Consider the following 21,467-nt stretch of genomic DNA (forward strand, 5'->3'; position numbering starts at 1 on the left):
CAGTATTCACGAGGACGGACCTCCTATGATCGAGAGTTAGGTAAATACACTTTAGGAAGACAATTGCATATTTTTTTTTTTTAACTGTCTGGAATGTATTAGGGATGTCACGTTGTAGAGGAACATATTACACCACACAAACCCTGGAAGAAGTCATAATGTGATGGTTAAATGCAGGGAATTCACTTACTGGTTTGTTGCTTGAGGACACAAAACTGTTCAGTGTGTTGAAGGCAAGCTTTATATTAAACCTCCTCTTCTGTTCCGCAGAAATATGCTTCAACCTTTGAGTCTGTAAAATAATTGGTTTGAAACAGGTGTAAATTGTGAATTCCACTATGGAAGCAATATAAGGGATTAAAAGAAAGAAGGATTGATGGCAGGCTAGGTAATCAGTAATAAATAATCATCAATATCCAGTTACCCAGATTTAGAAGAAAAGCTCCTGCTGTGCGGACTCTGGTAGCCCACTATGAAATACTTACCAAGACATTCACAATCCAGTGTTGGGTCCCATCGACAAGAAGTGATAGTGGCAACTATAACTTTAGATCTTCCCATTGTATATAAAGGCTGGTGGTACATCAGACTACCATGGTACTGGTAATACACATGGGGTAGTCATAGTCATGTGTTGGACTTGGAATGCCAAACATTCCTACCCTAAATATCACACACTCTTCTTTCATTTCCCTCCTAGCATAAAAGTTTTACTTAAAACAGGTTGTCCGGTGAAATCAAGTTATTAGCCATCCACAGGACAGATGATAACCTACTGATTGGTGGTGGTCCGATCACTGGGACCCACATCAATAAGCACGAAGGGGATTTTTATTTCCAAGTAGGCATCTTAATCTATGTAAAATAGATGCCCGACAGCAGCTACATTCTCTCTTTATGGGGCTGTTGGAAAAAGCAGAGAGCAGCATTTGGCTGACCGCTTAGGGAATGAATAAGGCATGAGAACCACCACGCCATTGTGAAGGTGATCAAAGTCTCCTGTTCTGCTGATCGGTCACCTATCAGTCATACCATTAAAACCTCTAACAGTGAACTGAATAATCTCGATTACCTTGGGGAAATGGCACTTATCAAGGTGGGCAGGGGTACTTGGGAAGCAAGTCATCAATCAGTTCTTGAAGTTGAAGTGTTGAAAGCAGAACAAAAATGGCAAGTGGTAGAATATATGCAACTCTGACAAGGCCCAAACTGTGATTGCTAAAGCTAAGTGCATACTTCATTTTTCCACTTCCCTAGAAGTATAGGCCAGGAGTTTTTCCTAAAGATATACTTTAACAATGAGTAGACCGTCAATCTCCAGATGGCACGTGTCTGCTGCATACAGTTTGTTTCACTAGGTAGTAAAGTACAGCAGATTGTGCCATCCTGTACAGGGTCAATGCAGATACAGAATGCCTATTAACCTCACAGTTTTCAAGATCTCTAAAGTCATTGAATAGGCACTTCATGGCTTACTCTCCTGTCCATGTAATGGACACACAAGTGCACGGTACATGGCCAGACTTGTAGGTCCTAGCAGATAACCATGAAAGATTGCAAGCAGAGAGCTCGACTGTGGAGAGGTAGCAACTATATCATTTCATATATTAAATGTGAAATGAAGATATGATATGAAGAGAATAAATTACATATTTTATGAAATTACAGGCTTTACAATGCACTTATTCAGACCACTATGCTGAGGACGACGTATGGAAGATAAAACAAACTTTGTGTCTCTACCCTACCTTGAGTGCAGAGCTTTGATGGTCAGCGGTGGCTTTTCCTGAGCTATGCGGTGGACTGAGGCTGTGTTCAGATGCACATGGTGATCCTTGCCTTGAATCTCTGCCTGAAACACCAAACACAATTTGTGATAAAAAGAAGTAAAAATACTGGCAGATAGAAAACACAATTATTTTTGACCCTGCATGATTTTTGTGCTGAGGAGGAAGAGATCCCTGTAGTCCAATGTTTCCCATATGTTAAAAGTGCAGCTGTACAATATAAAGATCCCATCAAATAACTTCACACAGTGCGCTGGAATTCCATCACATTATCACACATCTAATACGGAATCATATCGCAGTTTGTTTTAAAACCTAAGACCATTATTAAGGGGTTTTTCCCCATGAACGAAAGTTTATTTTAATCAATAGATCTTGGAATAATAACTTCCACAACTGGATGTGTTTAAATAAAATGTTCCTGTGCTGAGATAATCCTAGAAATGTGCCCCTGCTGTGTACTGTGTAATGGCTGTGTCTGACCGTGCAGGAACATGGTCTGATCATACCACAGTTCCTGGGCAGGGGAGGAAGCAAAAGAGTACACAGACAGAACAGTACGGGATCACAGCTGTTTCTTTCTGTGAGGTAAAACATTTCCCTGCTGGTTTTAAAACAATGTTTTACTACAAAGAAAGAATCAACTGCGATCCTATGCTGTAATGTCTGTATACTCTTTTTCTTCTTCCCCTGCCCAGGAGCTGTGGTATGATCAGACCATGTTCTGTACACTGTCAGACACGGCCATTACACAGTACACAGCAGGAGCACATTTATAAGATTATCTCAGCACAGGAACATTTTATTTAAACACATCCAATTGTGGAAGTCATCATTCCAAGAGTTATTGATTAAAATAAAACTTTTGTTAGTGTGAAAACCCCTTTAAGAACTGCTAAAAGAACACATATTAGGCTATGCTCACATCCCACTATGTGAACACACTTGTCATAAGCACCGATAAAGCTCCCAGCGTGTAAGCCAACCCTACCCAAGATTAGCCATTCACCTCCTTTTGGCCCTCGTCAGCTTGCTTTGTGTCTCCATATTTTTTCAAAAATATATAAAAAGGAAAGAAGCAGAGTACACTTTCCTATGCAGTGAGACATTACATTTATAAAAACCCTAAGAATGTTGCCGATTACTGACATATGCCACTGTCTGACTCAGCGCTGTGGAGTTGGAGCCCATTTTGGTGGAGTTGGAATAAAATGGACCGACTCCAACTCCTAAAATATATAATAAATTGGGTACAGTCGTTCAATGCAGTTTGTGGGGAATATTTTTTCATAAGAATTTGGGCACGTTATGAAATGTCCAATAAATGTCTGTCCCATTCCTGATCTAAAGGTCTAGACTTTTAGCTGAGATGAATCTGTGCTACAGTAAATGTATGACTTAAACATGAGCCATGTATGAGGGAGTCGGAGTCGTAGAGTCGGTGTCATGGAAATTGAGGAGTTGGAGGTTTGGCTTACCGACTCCACAGCCTCGGTCTGACTGCACATTGGAACACATCTAGGTATATTCCTGACATATACCATTAACGTGATGTGAACAGAGCCTTACACCAGAAAGAACACACAGAAACCTGTCTACACAGTGCACTAAGCCCAAACATACACTCACTACATAAGGATGTCCATCATAACTAAACAGACAACCAGTATACAGAAAAATAACATATTGCTATTAAATCCATCATAGCATGGTGTATTCTTCTGAACTCACAGGATGAAGGAGACGGCACAGTGCTGCAGTTCTGTAATGGGGTCATCTCTCTCTTCACCAGGCTATCTTGACTTGGACTGGGAAAGATCCGAGAAACAGCCGACTGGGACTTCTGACTGCCCTGAGACTTCTTTGATGGTCCAACAAAAATACTCCCATGAAATTCCGACATCCCAGAGGTCTGTGAGATGGAGACATAGAAGTAAATGTGGGTTCTGCATACAGCTGATGTATTAACCTGCCTCAGCTTGCCGAATCTAAAGTATTCTACATTAGAGCATGTGCACATGGAGTCTTATAGGTGCAGTCGTATCCGCATCATTTATGAAGCCGAAGATACTTCAGGAAAACGCTGGCGGTGTTTTTCCTGAAGAGTCTTGTTTGTCCTCTATTTTTTTTTGCCTTTGGAAGGTTTTTTTCTTCTCTTTAAAGTGCTTTGTCCAGGTGGGCTCCAAGCAGAATCTGCCTAAAAAAAAAAAAGACGCCGTGGGCATTGACCCTTAATCATGAATAATCTATACAAATATACACCATTAGATCGGCTGTGATAACTTGCTGGTATGACACATGCTCGTTGGTGTACATGGGCACTAGGGAAAGAAACAATTTACTACTATAGATGGTTATTATACTATAAAACTATCCTGCAATATAGTGCAATTAGTGTCAGTAAGGCCTCCTTCACACATCAGTGTTTCCAGTATGGGTGGTATCAGGTTTTTTTTACCCACAAATGCCACATGTACCCATTATAATCTATGGTGCTATTCACATGTCCGTTTTTTTTTCCTGGCAGCACAGATTACAAGGGCCAATATAAGTAAGTCTATGGGTCCGTGAAAAATACGTACAGCACACGGATAACATCCATGTGTTGTAGGTGTTTAACATTGCAAAGTATAGGAGAAGCTTTGTCTTTTAATTCTTTATCCATACTGGAAAAACACGGATGACCACACTGATGACCACACTGATGACCACACTGATGACCACACTGATGACCACACTGATGACCACACTGATGACCACACTGATGACCACACTGATGACCACACTGATGACCACACTGATGACACTTATGGAAAACATCTATAACATCTGTACTGGTTTTTCATGTACGTGCTTTATACAGACGTGTGAAGGAGGCCTAAAGGCTCATTCCAGACAAGCGTAACATACAGACTTGTGTAGACAGAACGCACAGACTCATAACAAATTAGCCAATGCACATGGCAGATTTTCCACATGGATCAATAGAATACATGGAAAGATATTGCAGCATACAATATTCTGACCCAATTTACGGGCCAGACTAGTGCACGTAAATAACGGTCAACTCCTGCACCTGTGTGTTATGTGAACAAGAACATTGAGCATTGAGCTAGTCAAGTCTGCAATTTGTGGATGTGACTGGCTTAAATTTTAGCATGGCCATCTGAACCCGGCCTAAAGCTTTAGCCAAGTCTAATACAAGCAAGGGGGTTGGTTTATAACGCCCATGAACAGTCTTACCCCTGTGATTCCAGCTGGCGCGATGACTAAATTGGACTGTGTAATCCTTGGTGCTAACAAGGTATCGGTCTTGAGCGAGGCAGGAGATACGATCACAGCTTGAGTCTGACCTGAAAAGTGCGCTGAAAAAGACAAGTGGTCAATCTACACCATGTAATACTTCGTGTACATGAAAATATGATAGGGGCAGTGACCGACCACTGCTATAATTAAGGGGGTATTTCAGTGTTCAGAAAAAATGGTTGTCCACTGTGCAATCAGAAGTGATAGAAATTTACATTGCAAAATTGTATATGAATTACTTACGGGTCACAAGATCTTAGCTTGCTGTCATGCAATAGAAAAAAAAAAAAACACGCCCAAAAAATGAAAAATAAAATTGGGGTGGGCAACATACCCCAGTCCATTAAGATAATTCAGTCTTTCAGACTCTAATAAATGCTTATTCAGCCATCCAGAAGCACCAATGTATTCAACCAGCCGTGCAGTTGCAATGCTTACTGTTAATATTTTTGTACAGATCTGGAGTTCCCACCCAAGGGGAGCAGTACATGATCCACCTGAGCTAATGGTTCAGCACATAATATGGAAGATCCAATTCACTCACAGCATAAAACAGTATTAAGGTTGGATATACAAATTAATTTTAGATGTAGATGAAGATTCAGTTTTTGATGCAATTTTTGAAGTCAACCCTAAATGCAGTTCCTGCAGGAAGGAGACGAATTCCCTTAGGCTACGTTCAAAAGTTGTGTTTTTGCTGCATTTTTTCTTTTAATGCAAATTAAAAGCTGCTTTTTATATCAGCAAAAGCTATGAGATTTCAGAAATCTTATGCACACGCTTTTTTCTTTTCCCTGACCGAACTGGAAAACTTCTGCGTTTTTGAAAACTGCAGCATATCAATTTTTTCAGAGTTTCTACAGCATTTTCCACCTATCTATAGAAGCAATGAGTAAGGGCAAAAAAAAGCAGGAAAAACGCTGCCATCCGTTTTTGCAGCGTTTTTGGTGAAACCAGTGCAGTTACAGCAGGATGTATGGCAGTTAGTATTAGTACAGTTTATTTAAATTAATGATATGTGAAAGTGAACAGTGCCCTACCATCTTAATGCCCTACCAATGTCTTCAGTAAACAATGGCCGACCATTTCAACTTCCCCACTGTCTTTACATTTGCAACTGTGTGTTTTTTCACGAACTCCTATAACCTTAGTTCATGGCTTCATTGCTTCATACATGAATCCAGCTTTTATTCTTCAGAATACTCACTATTTATCCAGACAAACTTTTTTTCTACTAAATAATTTGATTAAATTGCCCTTTTTTCCTAAAAAGTTTTATGGATTCATACATGTCTTAATTGGTGACCTAACACTTTATATCGTTTATGCTTGTAAGGTAGTAGCTAAGCTAAACATTATGATCCTGAAAAATGAAAAAAAAAAAAAAACAACCAAAAAACAGCAAAATCTGCATTTTGTCTCCAGCTTTTTTCCTGCCATGAGGTCAGGTTTTGGCTGCAGAAAAAAAACAAACAAAAAAAGCAATGTGTGAACATAGCCTTATAGTTTCCTTTCAATTTGAATCCAGTCCTGGCTTTAGTAGTTTTTGGTGCATTTTATCCTGCACACAGTATCTCCTATATCACATTCGTTAACCTATCCTCAATATCATTGCTAATTCACAATTCTTCTATGTGATAATATGTAGCTAGTGTGTCAATTTCTATAGGCTTAACACTGCAGTACTATATGTCTACCACTAGGTGTCCTTGTTTACGTTCTGCTTTTTAAAAAATTATTTTAACTGGTTCTTTTCAAATTCTAATATATCAAGTGGATTATACAGCAGCCGTTCATTCAATTAAAAACAAAAAAATAATACGTTTTGGGTTGTCCACGGTAAAGTGAACCAATGCCAGGCAGCTGCTCATCAAGGCAATGTACACTATGTGGAATAGTGTGCGCAGTTCTGCACACTGGGGTACAAGACCATCGCCAAACAGAGCAGGTCCAAAGGTAAGGCAACTAGGCAACACACGGAATGGGGAACTGCTGCACCCAGAAACACGGTCACAGTCTTAGTCTATAAAAATGTATTAAAATTCAATCCCTTACCCCCCCACCCAACAATCATTCATTTATCACTGATCATACTGATAAGTGATCACTGTTATTTATGGGACAACACTGTTTAGAAACCTGTGATCCAACCAAGCACAGCCTGACAGCCGCTCAATACCTGACCCCTGTTCGAAAATGACAGGTCAACGTGCAGTTTACCAGATGTATAATTTTTACGGAGAGTAAAGGTAAGCCGTAGTAATGGTGTAAGAACAATTATAACAACTGAACATTTCCTTTTCATTCAGATTCCCAGAATTGCACCAATGCTGTATATAACCTTACCAGGAGTAAACAGTAAAGACACAGTCTCTGGCTGGGGCGCAGGCACAATTTTCTGAGGCTGCTTTTTCTTGGCTCCAGAGCTGGAGATCGCATAGTATGTGCTAGAATGAGGGGCGTTTTGGGGAGCCACCCCTGCGGGTTGCAGTGAAATGTTGCAAGGCACTTGTTGCTGAGTAGCAAGGATGAGGTTCTGGCTCTGGCTGAAGGTAGTTGCAGAAGGATTATGAGTCAGTGTAGCAGAGGCCGTGTGCGTGATCACTGTGGAGTTACACACTTGGAACTTATCATTGTCCGGGCTAGCAAAGGAAGGCTGGGGTGCCAGGCGAGGATTTGGAGGCACGGTTGGTGGAGCAGAAGGGGTCTGGAAATTCGTCACTGGAGGGGGAAACACGGGGACAAAACCGTGCTGGCAGCTTATAGCAGTCTCGGAGTTAAACTTGACTGGCCCATGGACAGCAGAGATGCTGCCTAGACTGGACGCTCGCTCCCTTCTCACGTCAGGTACTCGAGGAAGGATGGAAGGAGGACCTGGAGACGGGATTAACTCCTCATCAAGATTCACCGGTGCAAGGCTGCTTGATGGTAATATAGGAGGCTGTAAGAGAAAGGTTGGGTGAATAGCAACATTACTACAAAATTCAGCACGAATATCCTGCAACATAAGTCTGCGTTCACACGACCGTATTATTAGTAATAGTGCATTCTGTGGGAAAAAACGGAAGCACTCGGAGCAAAGTTGGTTAATTGAACAGCCCTACTTCCACGTTTTGGATGAGACTCGCCTATTCAAGTCTATAGGTGCACAAAAAATACAAAAAAAACAAACAAACCATGGATTCCATAAGGATTAACTGTATAGAATCTGATTTTTACCAATACATTGACATTATTATTAACAACCTAAAAAACTGTATTTGGTATTCATGATTTATAAAAACCAATGCAATAAGGATCCCATAGTACAGTACCGATGAAAAATGGTCCATTTCTGGGTTAAAAATAATAATAATAATAAAAATAAATAATCGATCAATTTTTTTATATGCTGGTGTGAGCTTAGGCTTACATTATAAATTTTCCCATGAGATTTTAATATCTGTACAATGAATAAAACCCTCGCCAAACATCTATCCTCTGATACTAGGCCTAAAAGTTTGAAATGGTTCCTTCATGACAAGCAGCGTAAATTCTGGATGGCTGTACATATACCAGACAGTTCTCTACAGTGATAATCTGCTGGAATACACCTTATTTATTAAAATGCCCAAGTCTCACCCTTAACCTGTGGAATAAGAATACAGATAAAAGGTATCTTACCGCCTGATTACAGGAGCGCAACGCAGGGTCAGGCAGTGGGACGGCAGGCACAGAAGATGAAGAACTGAATAAAGTGGATGACAGGGATTTGGAAGAGAAAATATCTGGAAAAAAAAAAATTAAGAAAATATTAGTTTACACTTTCAAGTTACATATGACAGTCATTTTTATTGACAATAAGTAAAGTTTTTGTAAAAATGTGTTGACAAAATACACAGGGCAAAGCTTCCTCCAATATTAAAGGGAACCGGCCATGTGAAAAAAATGCTAATCAATCTGCAGATATGGGGTTAATCTGCAAGTTAATAGTGTCCTTAACCTGCCCGGTGCCTGCAGTTAGATCTTTGCTGCTGGGAGGAAATTAACTTTGTTCCCCCAGGCAGCGCTCGGTTTTCAATCACGGGGCAATGTCGGTGCAAGGTCATTTATCACTCTGTATAGAGCGCGGTGGCTGTAACCGCTCCCCCGGCCTTGACCGATAGTTTGTTCAGCATTAAAGCTGGCTGCGCGGTTACAGCAGCCACACTCTATATACAGCAGTGACTGAACCGGCGGCGCTTACCCCCCTCCCCATGACTAAATGCTGAACGCTGCTGGGGCATAAAAAGTCGATTTCCTCCTGGCAGCAGAGGTCTAAGTGCAGGCGCCGGGCAGGTTCAGGATGCCATTAACCTACAGATTAACCCCATATCTGTGTATAATAGAGATTTTTTTTTCACGTGATAGATTCCCTTAAAAGGTCTGTCCACGCTGGGGACGAAAGTGGGCTGTCACTCCATGTGACTGAAAACTGCCAAATCCCAGGTATCTCCAATGTGAGTGCTTACTTGCATACATGTGCCGACTTCTCTCAAAAAAAGAATTGAGAGAAGTCAGATGAGACCAGTCTGTGGTTGCAGACTTATCTCGAGGTTGGATATTCTTTTAAAATTGACCTGTAATATCTTCAGACATGTACTTTAGTAAAGGCTTGCATTCTCATCCATGTCATTTTATGAATTCAGCATTGCATTGTTCTTCCCAGAATCAAGACAAAATTGACAAGGAGAATGGTAACATCTAATTGTCGTATTGGCCATGTACTTGCACACTAACATTGTCCAGTCAGTGCTGATCCCTTATTGTCAAACAGAATAAGGAATAATCAATTGATTCATATATTACATTTTTTCTTCTCCTCACTCATGGTTTACTTGTTCGGCATTGAAAAAGTCTTGTCCATTTCTCCAAAATCCCCCCTTTCATTTTTTGCGTATGGATCTCTGTGATATGCTCCATATATGTGGGGTTTTCCTGATCTCCCTCATAATCATGCAACTCCAGTGATACTTATTGGCCCTGCTTGTGAAGTGGATGCATTGATTTATTTAGGATTTAACTAATATGTTTTTACTATAAAATTTGACAAAATTTATTAATAAAAGTTAATTTAAAAAAGTCACCCCCCCATTATTATTATTATTTCTTTTAACTAAAAAAAGGAATTTCACAATATCAGACAAGTTCTATTAAATTTTGTTCCAAAAACAGAGTAAACAACTCGCTAAGTCATTAAATCATTGCTGACACTGCACGTGTGATAGGGAAGTTCATGCAGTGAAGAGTCACCGGCAGGACCTGTTTAGGGTTTAACTCATCAGGCTTTTCCTCATCGTCAGACAGTTAAGACTCTTGTTTTACTTCCTTCTTCTTTCCAGTGTTTACCACCATTGATTTACAGGGTAGTTTTGTCATTACTGTTTCCAACAAGTGTACCGGGGCAAGTTTTCTTTCCAACTGTTTCTTTACCTAGGACAGGAACATTACCCACAATACGTGCTGGTACAGCGACCTAGAAAGTTTGCTCAGACTGCCTGATTAGAAACTTTGATGACAAAAACTACCTTGTAAAATTAATCAATCATGATGGTAAACGAAAAGAAACGAGACCATGAATCATGGAATTGTTGGGAAAGAGCCCTACCGTCATCTAAGCCACAGCATGGCTTATTGCAAGATGGCTCAGGCCCAAGATTCAGCATTACAACAGAACCTTTCCAGCCACTAATCTTCTGAGATGATCAACACAAAAAGGTCATCCTTGTCGGATGTGCACTAATGTCATTCTAAGAAATTGACTGTATAGATTAAAAATATTGTAAAAAGTTGCAGATTTCAGCAGAATCAATAGCACTCTCACATTGTAGGAGTATAAACTGTTTTACTTGTGACATACAGCGTCCATTATCTGCATCACCACAACATGCGGGATACAGAGAAGAACACTGACAAACAAACCAGGGAATGTCGTGCGGTACAGTATTCACAAACTCAGTGCAGTCACCCGACAACATAAGCCTGCAGCTGTTGTGTATTCCAAGCGTAACCTGTACAGAGAAGGAAAATACATAGACCAGATGCATGGATGCCCATGATTATATACAATGTCTTATTACCTCAATGGGGGAAGGTAAAGAAATTCTGGAAAATTAAAGATCCTGAAGCAAAACCAAAGCCTTCTGCTAGACATTGGAATTATGGCAAGCTTAACTACAGATATATATGGTATAAAGTTTTATATACTATTTTTTAATATCTCCTGTTCATACATGCAGAATGTAATCACTGCTCTAGACTAGTAGTGTGGGATATAACCAATTATCTTTCCAAAGATTTATCACCCATAACCAGGTAGTGTCCAAACACAAACAATACCCATCAATAGAAAGGGTTGGTAATCCATTTTTACATATATATTGGTATTGTTGAGTGCATAGAGGGTCATAGAAATTTAAGTGAACAGTTTGGCGTTGGAGAGATGGCTAAGCCTTAATCTATTTCTTTCTTCACCTTGAGGAAGCTATATTATATTTAGGTTGCATTTACACAGCTCCCCTACAGCATGGCAGTGTGCATACTGCTGTGCTATTCTACCAAGTAAATGTAGACAGAATCTAGGGTGAAAACAAAATGGGAAAATACCCTGCAGTTAGTAAATAAGTAGTAATAGTACATGTAAATCAAAAGTGCGTAAAAGCCATCCCACAGCGACAAAGTGTACCCAATCAGGATCCATCCCTCCACAACAAGGTGTACCCAATCAGGATCCATCCCTCCACAACAAGGTGTACCCAATCAGGATCCATACCACCACGACAAGGTGTACCCAATCAGGATGGTCCCAGCAGACCTCAGAATTGATGGAGCAGGACCCAGACCTGACTGTTTAAAGGGAACCGGTCACCAGAGAAAAAGAAAAAAAAGAAAAGCTACTTACCTGCAGATGTGGGCTTAATCTGCATGTTAATAGCGTCACTAACCTGCCAGGCGCCCACAGTTACCCGAATGCTGTGGGGAGAAAATTAACTTTATTCTCCCCAGCAGAATTCGGTTTTCAGTCATTGAGGCGGCGCCTGCGTAGGTTCAGTCACCGCACCATATACTGAGCCGCAGCTGTAACCATACTCCCCGGCCCTGACTAACACTCAGTGCATTAGTTCCAGCTGTCAGTCAGGGCCGGGGTTACAGCAGCCGTTCTGCATTCTCATAGCGGTGACGGAAACAGGAACGCTGCTGGGGAGAATAAAAGTTCATTTTCTACCCACAGTGTTTAGGTAAGTGCAGGCACTAGTCAGGTTAGCAAAGCTATTAACCTGCAGATTAGGCCCATATCTGCAGGTTAACAGCGTTTTTTTCTGGTGACAGGTTCCCTTTAAATACCTGCCTGTAGAAAGCTATATAGACAAAATGCATAGCCCAAAAAGATTTATTTTGTCCTTGGCCACCTTCTGCTAAAGCAGAGGAGCATTGTTCTTCATATCTTCATCCATCAACTAACCTGGAAAGGATTCAAACGTATCCATTAAGTCCAAGTTGGGCTGCAGGGGAAAAAGCTCTGGCTGGATCATATCTGCATTCCCTGCATGTTCTGTAATAAATAGGATAGCATTAGCAAACATTTGCCTGGTTAAAGGGCCAGCGTATTATTTATGCCAAGTGCAATAGCGAATGACTTACAAGCAAAGCACACACATGCTTCAAACAACTGGTAAAATCAATATTCAGCTTAAAATCCTTGTATAGATCTACGCATCTAGCAAACTGGCCCAATAATGTAACACAATATGGAACCAGAACACTGGGATCCCTCCAGCAGATTTAGGACACTTACCAATCTCTTTTGGGTTGTGCTGATGTGAATAAATAGTAGAAAATAAAGTGTCACTGAATTCCGCCATAAGCATCTCCATGTCCAGAAGAGGCTCCTCTTCCATCGGCACTGGCGTATCTCTGCCATCCACACTGGTGTGCCAAGGTACAACATCATCGTCCTGCAAGACATTCAGAAAACAACTCTATAGTACATCAATTGCATTTACCAAGCTATATACGCTGTAGTTCCAGCATCATGGGTGCTTTGTATTGCATGTGCATTTTGCAGGGTGTTCACTGGATTTGTTAATGTTTCCACACTTTGCAATGCAGGGTATGAAATCCATGACAAAAATCAACATTAAATAAAAATGCAGAACACTCCAAAGCATGTTGTAACATAGCGGTATTCGCTCCTAGACGCATTGCTTCCAGGGGAGAACATGACACCATATGGAGTATATAAAGGTGTGCTCTGCTCTGCTCAGCTGCACTGTAGACACTTCTGCAGATGTACGGCATGTGTTCAAGGCAGAACATGGTGTCATTATTTTCATGGACAGTGTCCATTCATGCTTTTATAGCTATTGACTGCCCCCCTCGTTATAAAATCCTGCGTATACTGATCATTTCACAGAGATGGCTAAAGGTGAGCTTTGAAACCCAAATAGCTCAATGCTTAGATCTTGATAGGAAAGTAAAGCTGTGCATCGAGAACGCTTTTAGAATGCAAAAATAGTGATTCCCTCTTAAAAGGGAAACGGTCAGTATGATCAACCCCTCCTAAGCCGTTTATATGGGCATGCAGGTCATAGCTGCATAAAATTATACGTTCAGATCCCCTTTTTTATTTTTTATTTATTTATATATGAGCTGTTCAGGGCTATGGGCCGGACACTGATCTGTATGAGAATCTGCCTCCAGAGCTTATTTTAAATGAAAGGGAGAGTTACCAGTGTGAGACACGTAACTAACACAGAACAGTAGAAATTAATTTTGTCTTCTTACAAACACGTTAGCAGTTGCAGCTCTCACAGCTCTGCTGTATTCAGATTCAGCATGTGGGTGAGGGGGGAAATCGCAGCATGCGAGCATGAGTGCCCATTCAAGTTTATGGGTGTGGGTAAAATATCGGACTGTAAAATTTATGCTGACACAGACAATGGAGAAAATAAGTTCTCCATCTTCTCCGCACACTGGTACAGCGTCGAGCAGTATGAAACATCAGTGAAGAGGCCTATAGCGGCATACAGTGTGACACCTCTATAGCTATATGCTGCTTATATATAAAACTATATAGAAAGAGTTTGTTTTTTTATTGCAGAAACCCTGCAAACATGCTTTGCTGGCTCAATATCTGTACAGAACTGGTAATCTGTATTCATGAAAGTGTGGCCTTTAAGCAATGTACAGAAGCCTGATATGGGTAAACAAAATGCCCAGATGTGTTAACCAGAGCAACTTAGCTGAGTATCTCTGGTTAGGTCAGTCTACATGAGAATAGCTATGTAGAACAACCAGCAGAATTGTGAATGCAGCTCTGAGGTATACAGCAGGCAGTAAATTAGCACAAATTAAGAGAAGTCAATCAGTATATCAGCAAAGCAATTCTAACTCTCTGAACATTATGTCAAAACTGTAAAGAGATATGAATGCATCGCTCATGGTCAACACGGGTTATAAGGAGGACTTCAACAAGAATACTTGTACAGTCTCATCTTATGTGGCGCCCCTGAGGGTTCGACCGCCACAGGGATGCTGCACTTCTCTAATGGAGTGTGGTGTTCCTCCTCTGAGGTAAGGCCAGTGTGATAGTCGTGACCCAACCTTTTGCATCCAACACCACACTTCTCCACCAGAGGGGGCTAGTATGCACTAGGTGCTGCTCCCCTGGTTACAGGGAGACTGGGGAACACAAAGTGGTAGGAACCAGTTAGTGGGTGAGGGTGGAGGACTTACAAGTTAGTTACACTTTAGAATTTATATTTAATAGAAAGCCATCTTTGATCTTGGCCCTTCGTCCTTTTGCTGGTCCTCGTTAGTCAAATTCATGTGGTCGTACTGTGCTGTCAACTACTGTGTGTAATGTGACCTCCCTCCGGGAGCGCAGATCCTGTGTGGGCCTGCACCGGCAAGGGACACAGCCCTCGTACCCTGGCCTCGGGACGAGAGGTAGGTTGAAGACAAGGAATGTCTCAACCGGGCCAAGGACCAGGATCAAGAAGGCACGGAGCTTAAGAGTGTGGCTCCACAGCAAATGGATCCCAGGCAGGATGCAGACGGAGCGGTGTACGCCACCTGTCCTCGCCGACCTGATATATTCAGAGGGACTCCGGCTGCAAGAGGGGTACCGGCCCCCGACACCCGACCTTGCTACTCTAAGTCCTGGACGGGAAAGCCCGGTAGGCCCAGAGGATCCCACCGGGTATCGGACAGAGCGGAGCTGCCACCCGTGCCCTTGTTCTGAGAGGAGTCCAGAGGGAGTCCCGGCCTATTTCCACACACACGGACAGGAAGGGATTCGGTCTGTAGTTCAGGAACACTCTGGTGTAAGGTCGCGACTGAATGCTGGACTTACTCGGAGGTTGTCGGACCCCCGTCCCTGGTGACCGCAGGACCCCGTGGGGAGCAGGGAGTCGCCTTCCTTCTGCCATCTCTAAAGTGAGTAAAGCCTTGGAAGTTCACCCCTATGGCCTCCGGACTGTTTATTCTGCGCCACACCGCACGACGCGGAGCTCGTCTCCCTCTACTGCCACCCAATCCTCCCGTCCCTCTGCCCTGAGGCCTTGAACCGCCTGTGGGGAACAGTGAGAACTTAGGCCGCCATGACACCAGGCCTCGGTGGACTGTAGCGGCGCTGGTGACCCTTCACCAGGCACCACAGGTGGCGTAGTCGTTAAATAAGCCGCTCAACCCGGATGAGCCCACAACATCTTCCTTTTCATGTGACGGCCCTGAGCACGGGGTCGGGTCCGGGCCACGGCTGCACTCCATCACAGAGTCCCCCATCACCCACGGTAAACTCAAAACTAAAAGGGCTCTTTCGAGAATGAGGCGTCACACTTACAGCTCATTTGCCCTAATCAGCGGAATATGGAAACATAATAGGATGTAGGGTGTTAATTCACGATAATCATTGCCATCATGCGGCAGCACAGTATCTACTTAGTGGCTCCTTTCTCAATATGATGACTGCTAGCCAGCAGCCCAACAAGACCTGAAAGTCAACGGGTTTGGTGTCAGTCTTGAAAAGAAGGCTTGTTGTGTGCAGGATGTGGCAAGATGTCCCTGGCTCTGTGCACAGTCACAAATCAATGCATCCTGGTCACATTCTGCTCCAACCAGTTTTTTTTTTGGGATATGGGGAAAGTTACTTACTTTGACCAGACTGGAGAGATCTTCATCTTTGTGCTTTTGTAACTGGAAAAAAATAATATAATTTATATCATTTAGTCATTAACTCCTTCCAATCCCCTGGCATTATTCATGACATGAACACTTCCTTGGCACCCAAAGTGGTATCCTATTGTGAAGCAAACAATTAAGGCTCGGGGCAATTATAGGCAAAGCTCCCGCTGCCAAATTTATCATATAACAGGACTCTCTGTCGCCAGTAAATAATCTGAACACCATGTCAAACCGGATGAATCCTATTTAATTGGACAAGTCAATATAAGACTGCTGGTAATGGGACTATATGAAAAGTGCAACCACTCCAATTACATAGCAGTCACAAAGAATTTACAGTGTGGCTTCTGCAATGTGCATTGCGTTCTGCAAGCCCCATTCAGATGGATAAGAAAGTCATAGAAATTTCTATAACCAATGTGCCATGTTACAGAGAAACTTCTTACCCTTTTCTTGAAGTAGGTCCTCCACTTGTGGTATTCTCTCACCACTATCTCTATTCTTCTCTTCCAGTACTTTCCTTCTGTTGCGATGGCCTAGAGAGCAGTAGGACACTTAGTTTTGAAGCATACCTCCACTTTCACAAGATAATTATACTGCTCTGCAAATGTATGTAATTTTCTAGATCACTGTATTCCCCATCAAAACTTTGACAAATTCTCCCTAGCCCACGTAAATTAGAATAATAATCTTTTTATTTATATAGCGCCAACATATTCCACACCACTTTACAATTCAGACAATTTACAAACATTATCACTGTCCCCATTGGGGCTCACAATCTAGATTCCCTATCAGTATGTCTTTGGAGTGTGGGAGGAAACCCACACAAACACGGGGAGAACATACAAACTCCTTGCAGATGTGGTCCTTGGTGGGATTTGAACCCAGGACCCCAGCACTGCAAGGCTGCAGTGCTAACCACTGAGCCACCATGCGAATAAATGTGCATTCCCTTTATAGAGATAAAGATGCCTAGTTTAGTGTAATTCGCAGCACAGACTTGTGCGGTATGTGCGGCTTGTTATCAGCAAAAATTACTAATAAAATTATTTACAAAAATTATTATACTGCAGGGTCCTGCACTGTAAAGCCTACCTCCACGTTCACGAGAAAACGATCAAAGACAGATGGTCAGTTTTTGTCAATGTACAAAGCTATTAGGATATGTTCAGATGTGGCGTTTTTGCAGTTTTTTTTATGCAAATCATTTTCAGCTGCTTACAAAAAGCAGGATTTGCTGCACCTTTTGCATAGTTTTTGATGCGGTATTTACTGTGTTTTTGTCAGGGTACATATGTCTTTTGTGCATTTAGTGAATAAAAAAAAAAAATCTGATTCAAGTTAATCAGGTTTTGGCACCAGAACCTGATATCTGCATTTTTTTTTGTAGAGTTTTGCACTACCCATTGCTTTCAATGGGTAAAAAACGCTGCAAAAAAACGCTGTAAGAAGTGGCATGCTGCATTTTGTAAAAATGGAGTTTTTTGACAAACCAGTCAGGAAAAAGAAAACAAGGTGTGTGCATGAGATTTCTGAAATCTCAGACTTTGCTGGTACTGTGAAGCAGCTGAAAATTTGCATAAAAACCGCTGCAAAAATGCAACGTGTGAACATAGCTTATGGGGAAATCGGAAGGAGCCGAACTACAGCTTTGATGACTATGGAATGACTCAGCCAGATAGTCACCTCAGTGTCCGCATATCATAGCCCTTACATGTTATACTAGATATGATTCAAAGAAAGTATTTTTTTACAGAAATTATTTCAATAGATTCCATCATTGATACCAAAGGGAATTGGTCAGCACATTTTTATATATTAAAAGGAACCTGCCACTAGATTCATGCTGCCCAAACCACAGGGCACACAGCTTGTGTTTACATAGGGAGAGACCTGTCCATCAACTGGAGCGGGGTGGGGAAAAGATTACAATAGACCAGGACTATAGATTTATTTAAAGTATTAACTCATTCACCTCTGGCCTTCTATGTTCATCAAAATCAATAGATGCATCCAATGGGGTCACAAAATGGCACACTGGGTTTTGCCTCTTCTGTATATCTGGTAAGCACAAAAGAAATCTGTATGAGAACACTCAGGACAATTAGGAACTGACAAAAGTCAGAAACAGGAGTTTTTTCCCCAAGACACATGTACTGAATCAATTAAACTTATTTTCTCACTTAGCTGGTTTTGAGCAAAGGATCTTTGCAGATGTGCCGGGAACAGCACAACGTCACTTACCAATATGATGCTATGGGAAGATCGGCACTTGTGCTTTTACTTTTATACTGCTGTCCCCTAGATTAGTCTGATCTTCTCCAGTCTACAACAGAGGTGTAGTCCAAAGATGGCCACTGATGGAGGAACCTGTGACCAGACCAAGGGAAACTTGCGCACGAGCAGTGGAATTCAATTGAGGCCGCTGATGGAAGGGTCTGGTCATGAGCCCATCCACGAGTGGACAAAAAAAACCCACACAAAATGAAAACGCTCTTGGGTATGTGCAGAGTTTTTCAAAGAGTTTTTAGAGCAGAAACTCACCAAATCCTTTTCAAACTAAAACTTAGGAGTTTCTGCTTTGTTTTTGCGCCACAAACTCAGCAAAAAAGACTCCGTGTGAAGGAAAATAAAAATAATCTGATGAAAAGACTCAATGCGCACATACCCTAGATGTGCAATTCTAGATCCCACTATGATAAGAGACAGGACAGGTTTATTGTGACATCTCTGTACATTCTGGTTAATACTTACACTGCATGTACCAGGCTCGCCAAATAGCATTATTTAGACGGATTTTATCTCTCCATTGAAGCTTTAAGCCTTTAAAGTTCTTCCATTTCGGAGAAACCAGCTTCCCACTAAAAGAGAAAGTGCATTTGGATGCATTTTATGTATGGACTATAGGAATAATAATCATACAAAAACAGCCATAGTAAATATTTGTTTTTCCTATTTTTTTTCCTTTGTTTTTATAATTCAAGTTCAATTCTTATATAATGAAAATTAGACAACTAAAATCTAGACTGTGCAGCGGACCCGTGTAGACCTCAACCATAAGATGCAGGTCTGCTTGGACGCAGTGTGCACCTGATCCGTCCAGGGCTTTTGGGTCAGTAAGCCAAACCTCCGATTCAGACTCCTCAATTTCTATGCCCCCGACTCAGACTCCCTCATACATGGCTCATATTTAAGCGATAAAAATTTACTGTAGCAGAGATTCATCCGAGCTAAAAGTTTAGACCCTTAGATCAAGAATAGAACAGACATTTATTGGACATTTCATAACTTTCCCAAATTCTTATGAAAAAAAAAAATTCCCCACAAACTGCATTGAACTACTGTACTCAATTTATTATATATATATTTTAGGAGTTGGAGTCTGTCCATTTGATACGGACTCCAACTCCACCAAAATGGACACAGACTCAGACTCCACAGCCCTGGACCCGTGTAGACCTTACCAATAGCATGCAGATCTACTTGGATGCAGTGTGCACCTGACTGTGTAGGCCTCACCCATAAGATGCAGGTCTGCTTGGCCACAGTGTGCACTGGCCCATGTAGACCTCACCCATAAGATGCAGGTCTGCTTGGCCACAGTGTGCACCTGGCCAGTGTAGACCTCACCCATAAGATGCAGGTCTGCTTGGCCACGGTGTGCACCTGGCCAGTGTAGACCTCACCCATAAGATGCAGGTCTGCTTGGCCACAGTGTGCAACTGGCCAGTGTAGACCTCACCCATAAGATGCAGGTCTGCTTGGCCACAGTGTGCACCTGGCCAGTGTAGACCTCACCCATAAAATGCAGGTCTGCTTGGCCACAGTGTGCACCTGGCCAGTGTAGACCTCACCCATAAGATGCAGGTCTGCTTGGCCACAGTGTGCAACTGGCCAGTGTAATCCTCACCCATAAGATGCAGGTCTGCTTGGCCACAGTGTGCACCTGGCCAGTGTAGACTTCACCCATAAAATGCAGGTCTGGTTGGACGCAGTGTGCAACTGGCCAGTGTAGACCTCACCCATAGGATGCAGATCTGCTTGGCCACAGTGTGCACCTGGCCAGTGTAGACCTCACCCATAAGATAAAATGCAGGTCTGCTTGGATGCAGTGTGCAACTGGCCAGTGTAGACCTCACCCATAAAATGCAGGTCAAGTGCACACGCAACGATGCGATGCAGTACACTTCTGAATTTACCTAGTCTGTCAGCTCACGTGCCGCCTGCAGAGAGGGGCTTTTGGCTGCAAAAACACTTCCCGAGTGGTGCACTGCAAGGATTATAGAGTGTGAGTAATTAGCTAAGGTTGTCAGGGCAGTGAGAAATCATAATGTCAGGGTGTTATGGCAGGCTGATAGACCATCAAGCTCAATTATGAAGCTGAACTTACATTGAAAAAAAAAAAAGCTTGTTTCATGATTAACTTGCAGTGTAAAAACAGGCTGCCAATGAATGAGCAAAACGCAGTGCAAAATATCAGTTATTGGCGGTGAATCGTCCTGTATAAACCGCACTCGTACTGCTGAGAAACATAGCAGCCTATGCACACTGAGTGATCGGATCCAGATGGCTCACTGCTCATCGTTTACCTTGGACTGCCTGTGTAAAGAGGCCATTAAATGACTGCCGATGGGTAAAGGTGTAGTGATTGGCGGACACATCGTGCCGCTGTTCGGCTTGTGTTGATGACCCTTATGCACCTGCATTAAAGTCCCAGAAAAATTTCTTATTGCACAGACTATGATAAAGCAAAGGAAACCAAAATATATCAGGATGTTATAAAACTTTTCATTATTCAGAAATTTAATTTACATAAAACCAGAATATTCTAATGCTAAGCTTCCCAGTTTGCATAGGTTTAATAATTATGAGTATTGGCTGTTCTGACCTTGGCTCTCAGCCTAGACACCATTCTCATAACAGAGCACAGACAGCGGCTGGTGTCAAACTCCGCCAGATAATAGGCATTATTCATCTGAGCGTCTTGATACTGTAGCCCCCAACAGCATCTTCAGCAGTCCTCAGATCACTCTGATCCGCTCACAGATGCAGGGTGGGATCTTGTAGGCGGGGGGATGAGTAATGATGAACGTGGGACAGACAGGGACACAGGAGCACTTGTTAACTCTACGCAAGCAACACACCCAGTCCTTGTCAAATTCATTCATT

General features: G+C 42.1%; 1 protein-coding gene across 1 annotated transcript in view; it reads right to left on the bottom strand.

Annotated features, from left to right (window-relative positions):
• Window positions 1–21,467, bottom strand: part of MLXIP (MLX interacting protein) — a 93,681-nt gene that overhangs the window by 7,876 nt on the left and 64,338 nt on the right. The window contains exons 2-13 of the mRNA XM_073676258.1: window positions 19,053–19,159; window positions 18,274–18,359; window positions 16,742–16,831; window positions 16,266–16,307; window positions 12,907–13,066; window positions 12,574–12,663; window positions 8,757–8,860; window positions 7,440–8,034; window positions 5,031–5,152; window positions 3,519–3,699; window positions 1,749–1,852; window positions 191–292 (exon numbers count right to left, since the gene is read on the bottom strand). Of these exons, the coding sequence (XP_073532359.1) occupies window positions 191–292; window positions 1,749–1,852; window positions 3,519–3,699; window positions 5,031–5,152; window positions 7,440–8,034; window positions 8,757–8,860; window positions 12,574–12,663; window positions 12,907–13,066; window positions 16,266–16,307; window positions 16,742–16,831; window positions 18,274–18,359; window positions 19,053–19,159 (1,783 nt within the window). The remainder of the gene's footprint in view (window positions 1–190; window positions 293–1,748; window positions 1,853–3,518; window positions 3,700–5,030; window positions 5,153–7,439; window positions 8,035–8,756; window positions 8,861–12,573; window positions 12,664–12,906; window positions 13,067–16,265; window positions 16,308–16,741; window positions 16,832–18,273; window positions 18,360–19,052; window positions 19,160–21,467) is intronic.

Source organism: Phyllobates terribilis, unplaced genomic scaffold (assembly GCF_046119375.1).
Source record: "Phyllobates terribilis strain yellow unplaced genomic scaffold, ASM4611937v1 Scaffold_1__5_contigs__length_1240528914, whole genome shotgun sequence".
NCBI classification, from domain to species: domain Eukaryota; kingdom Metazoa; phylum Chordata; class Amphibia; order Anura; family Dendrobatidae; genus Phyllobates; species Phyllobates terribilis.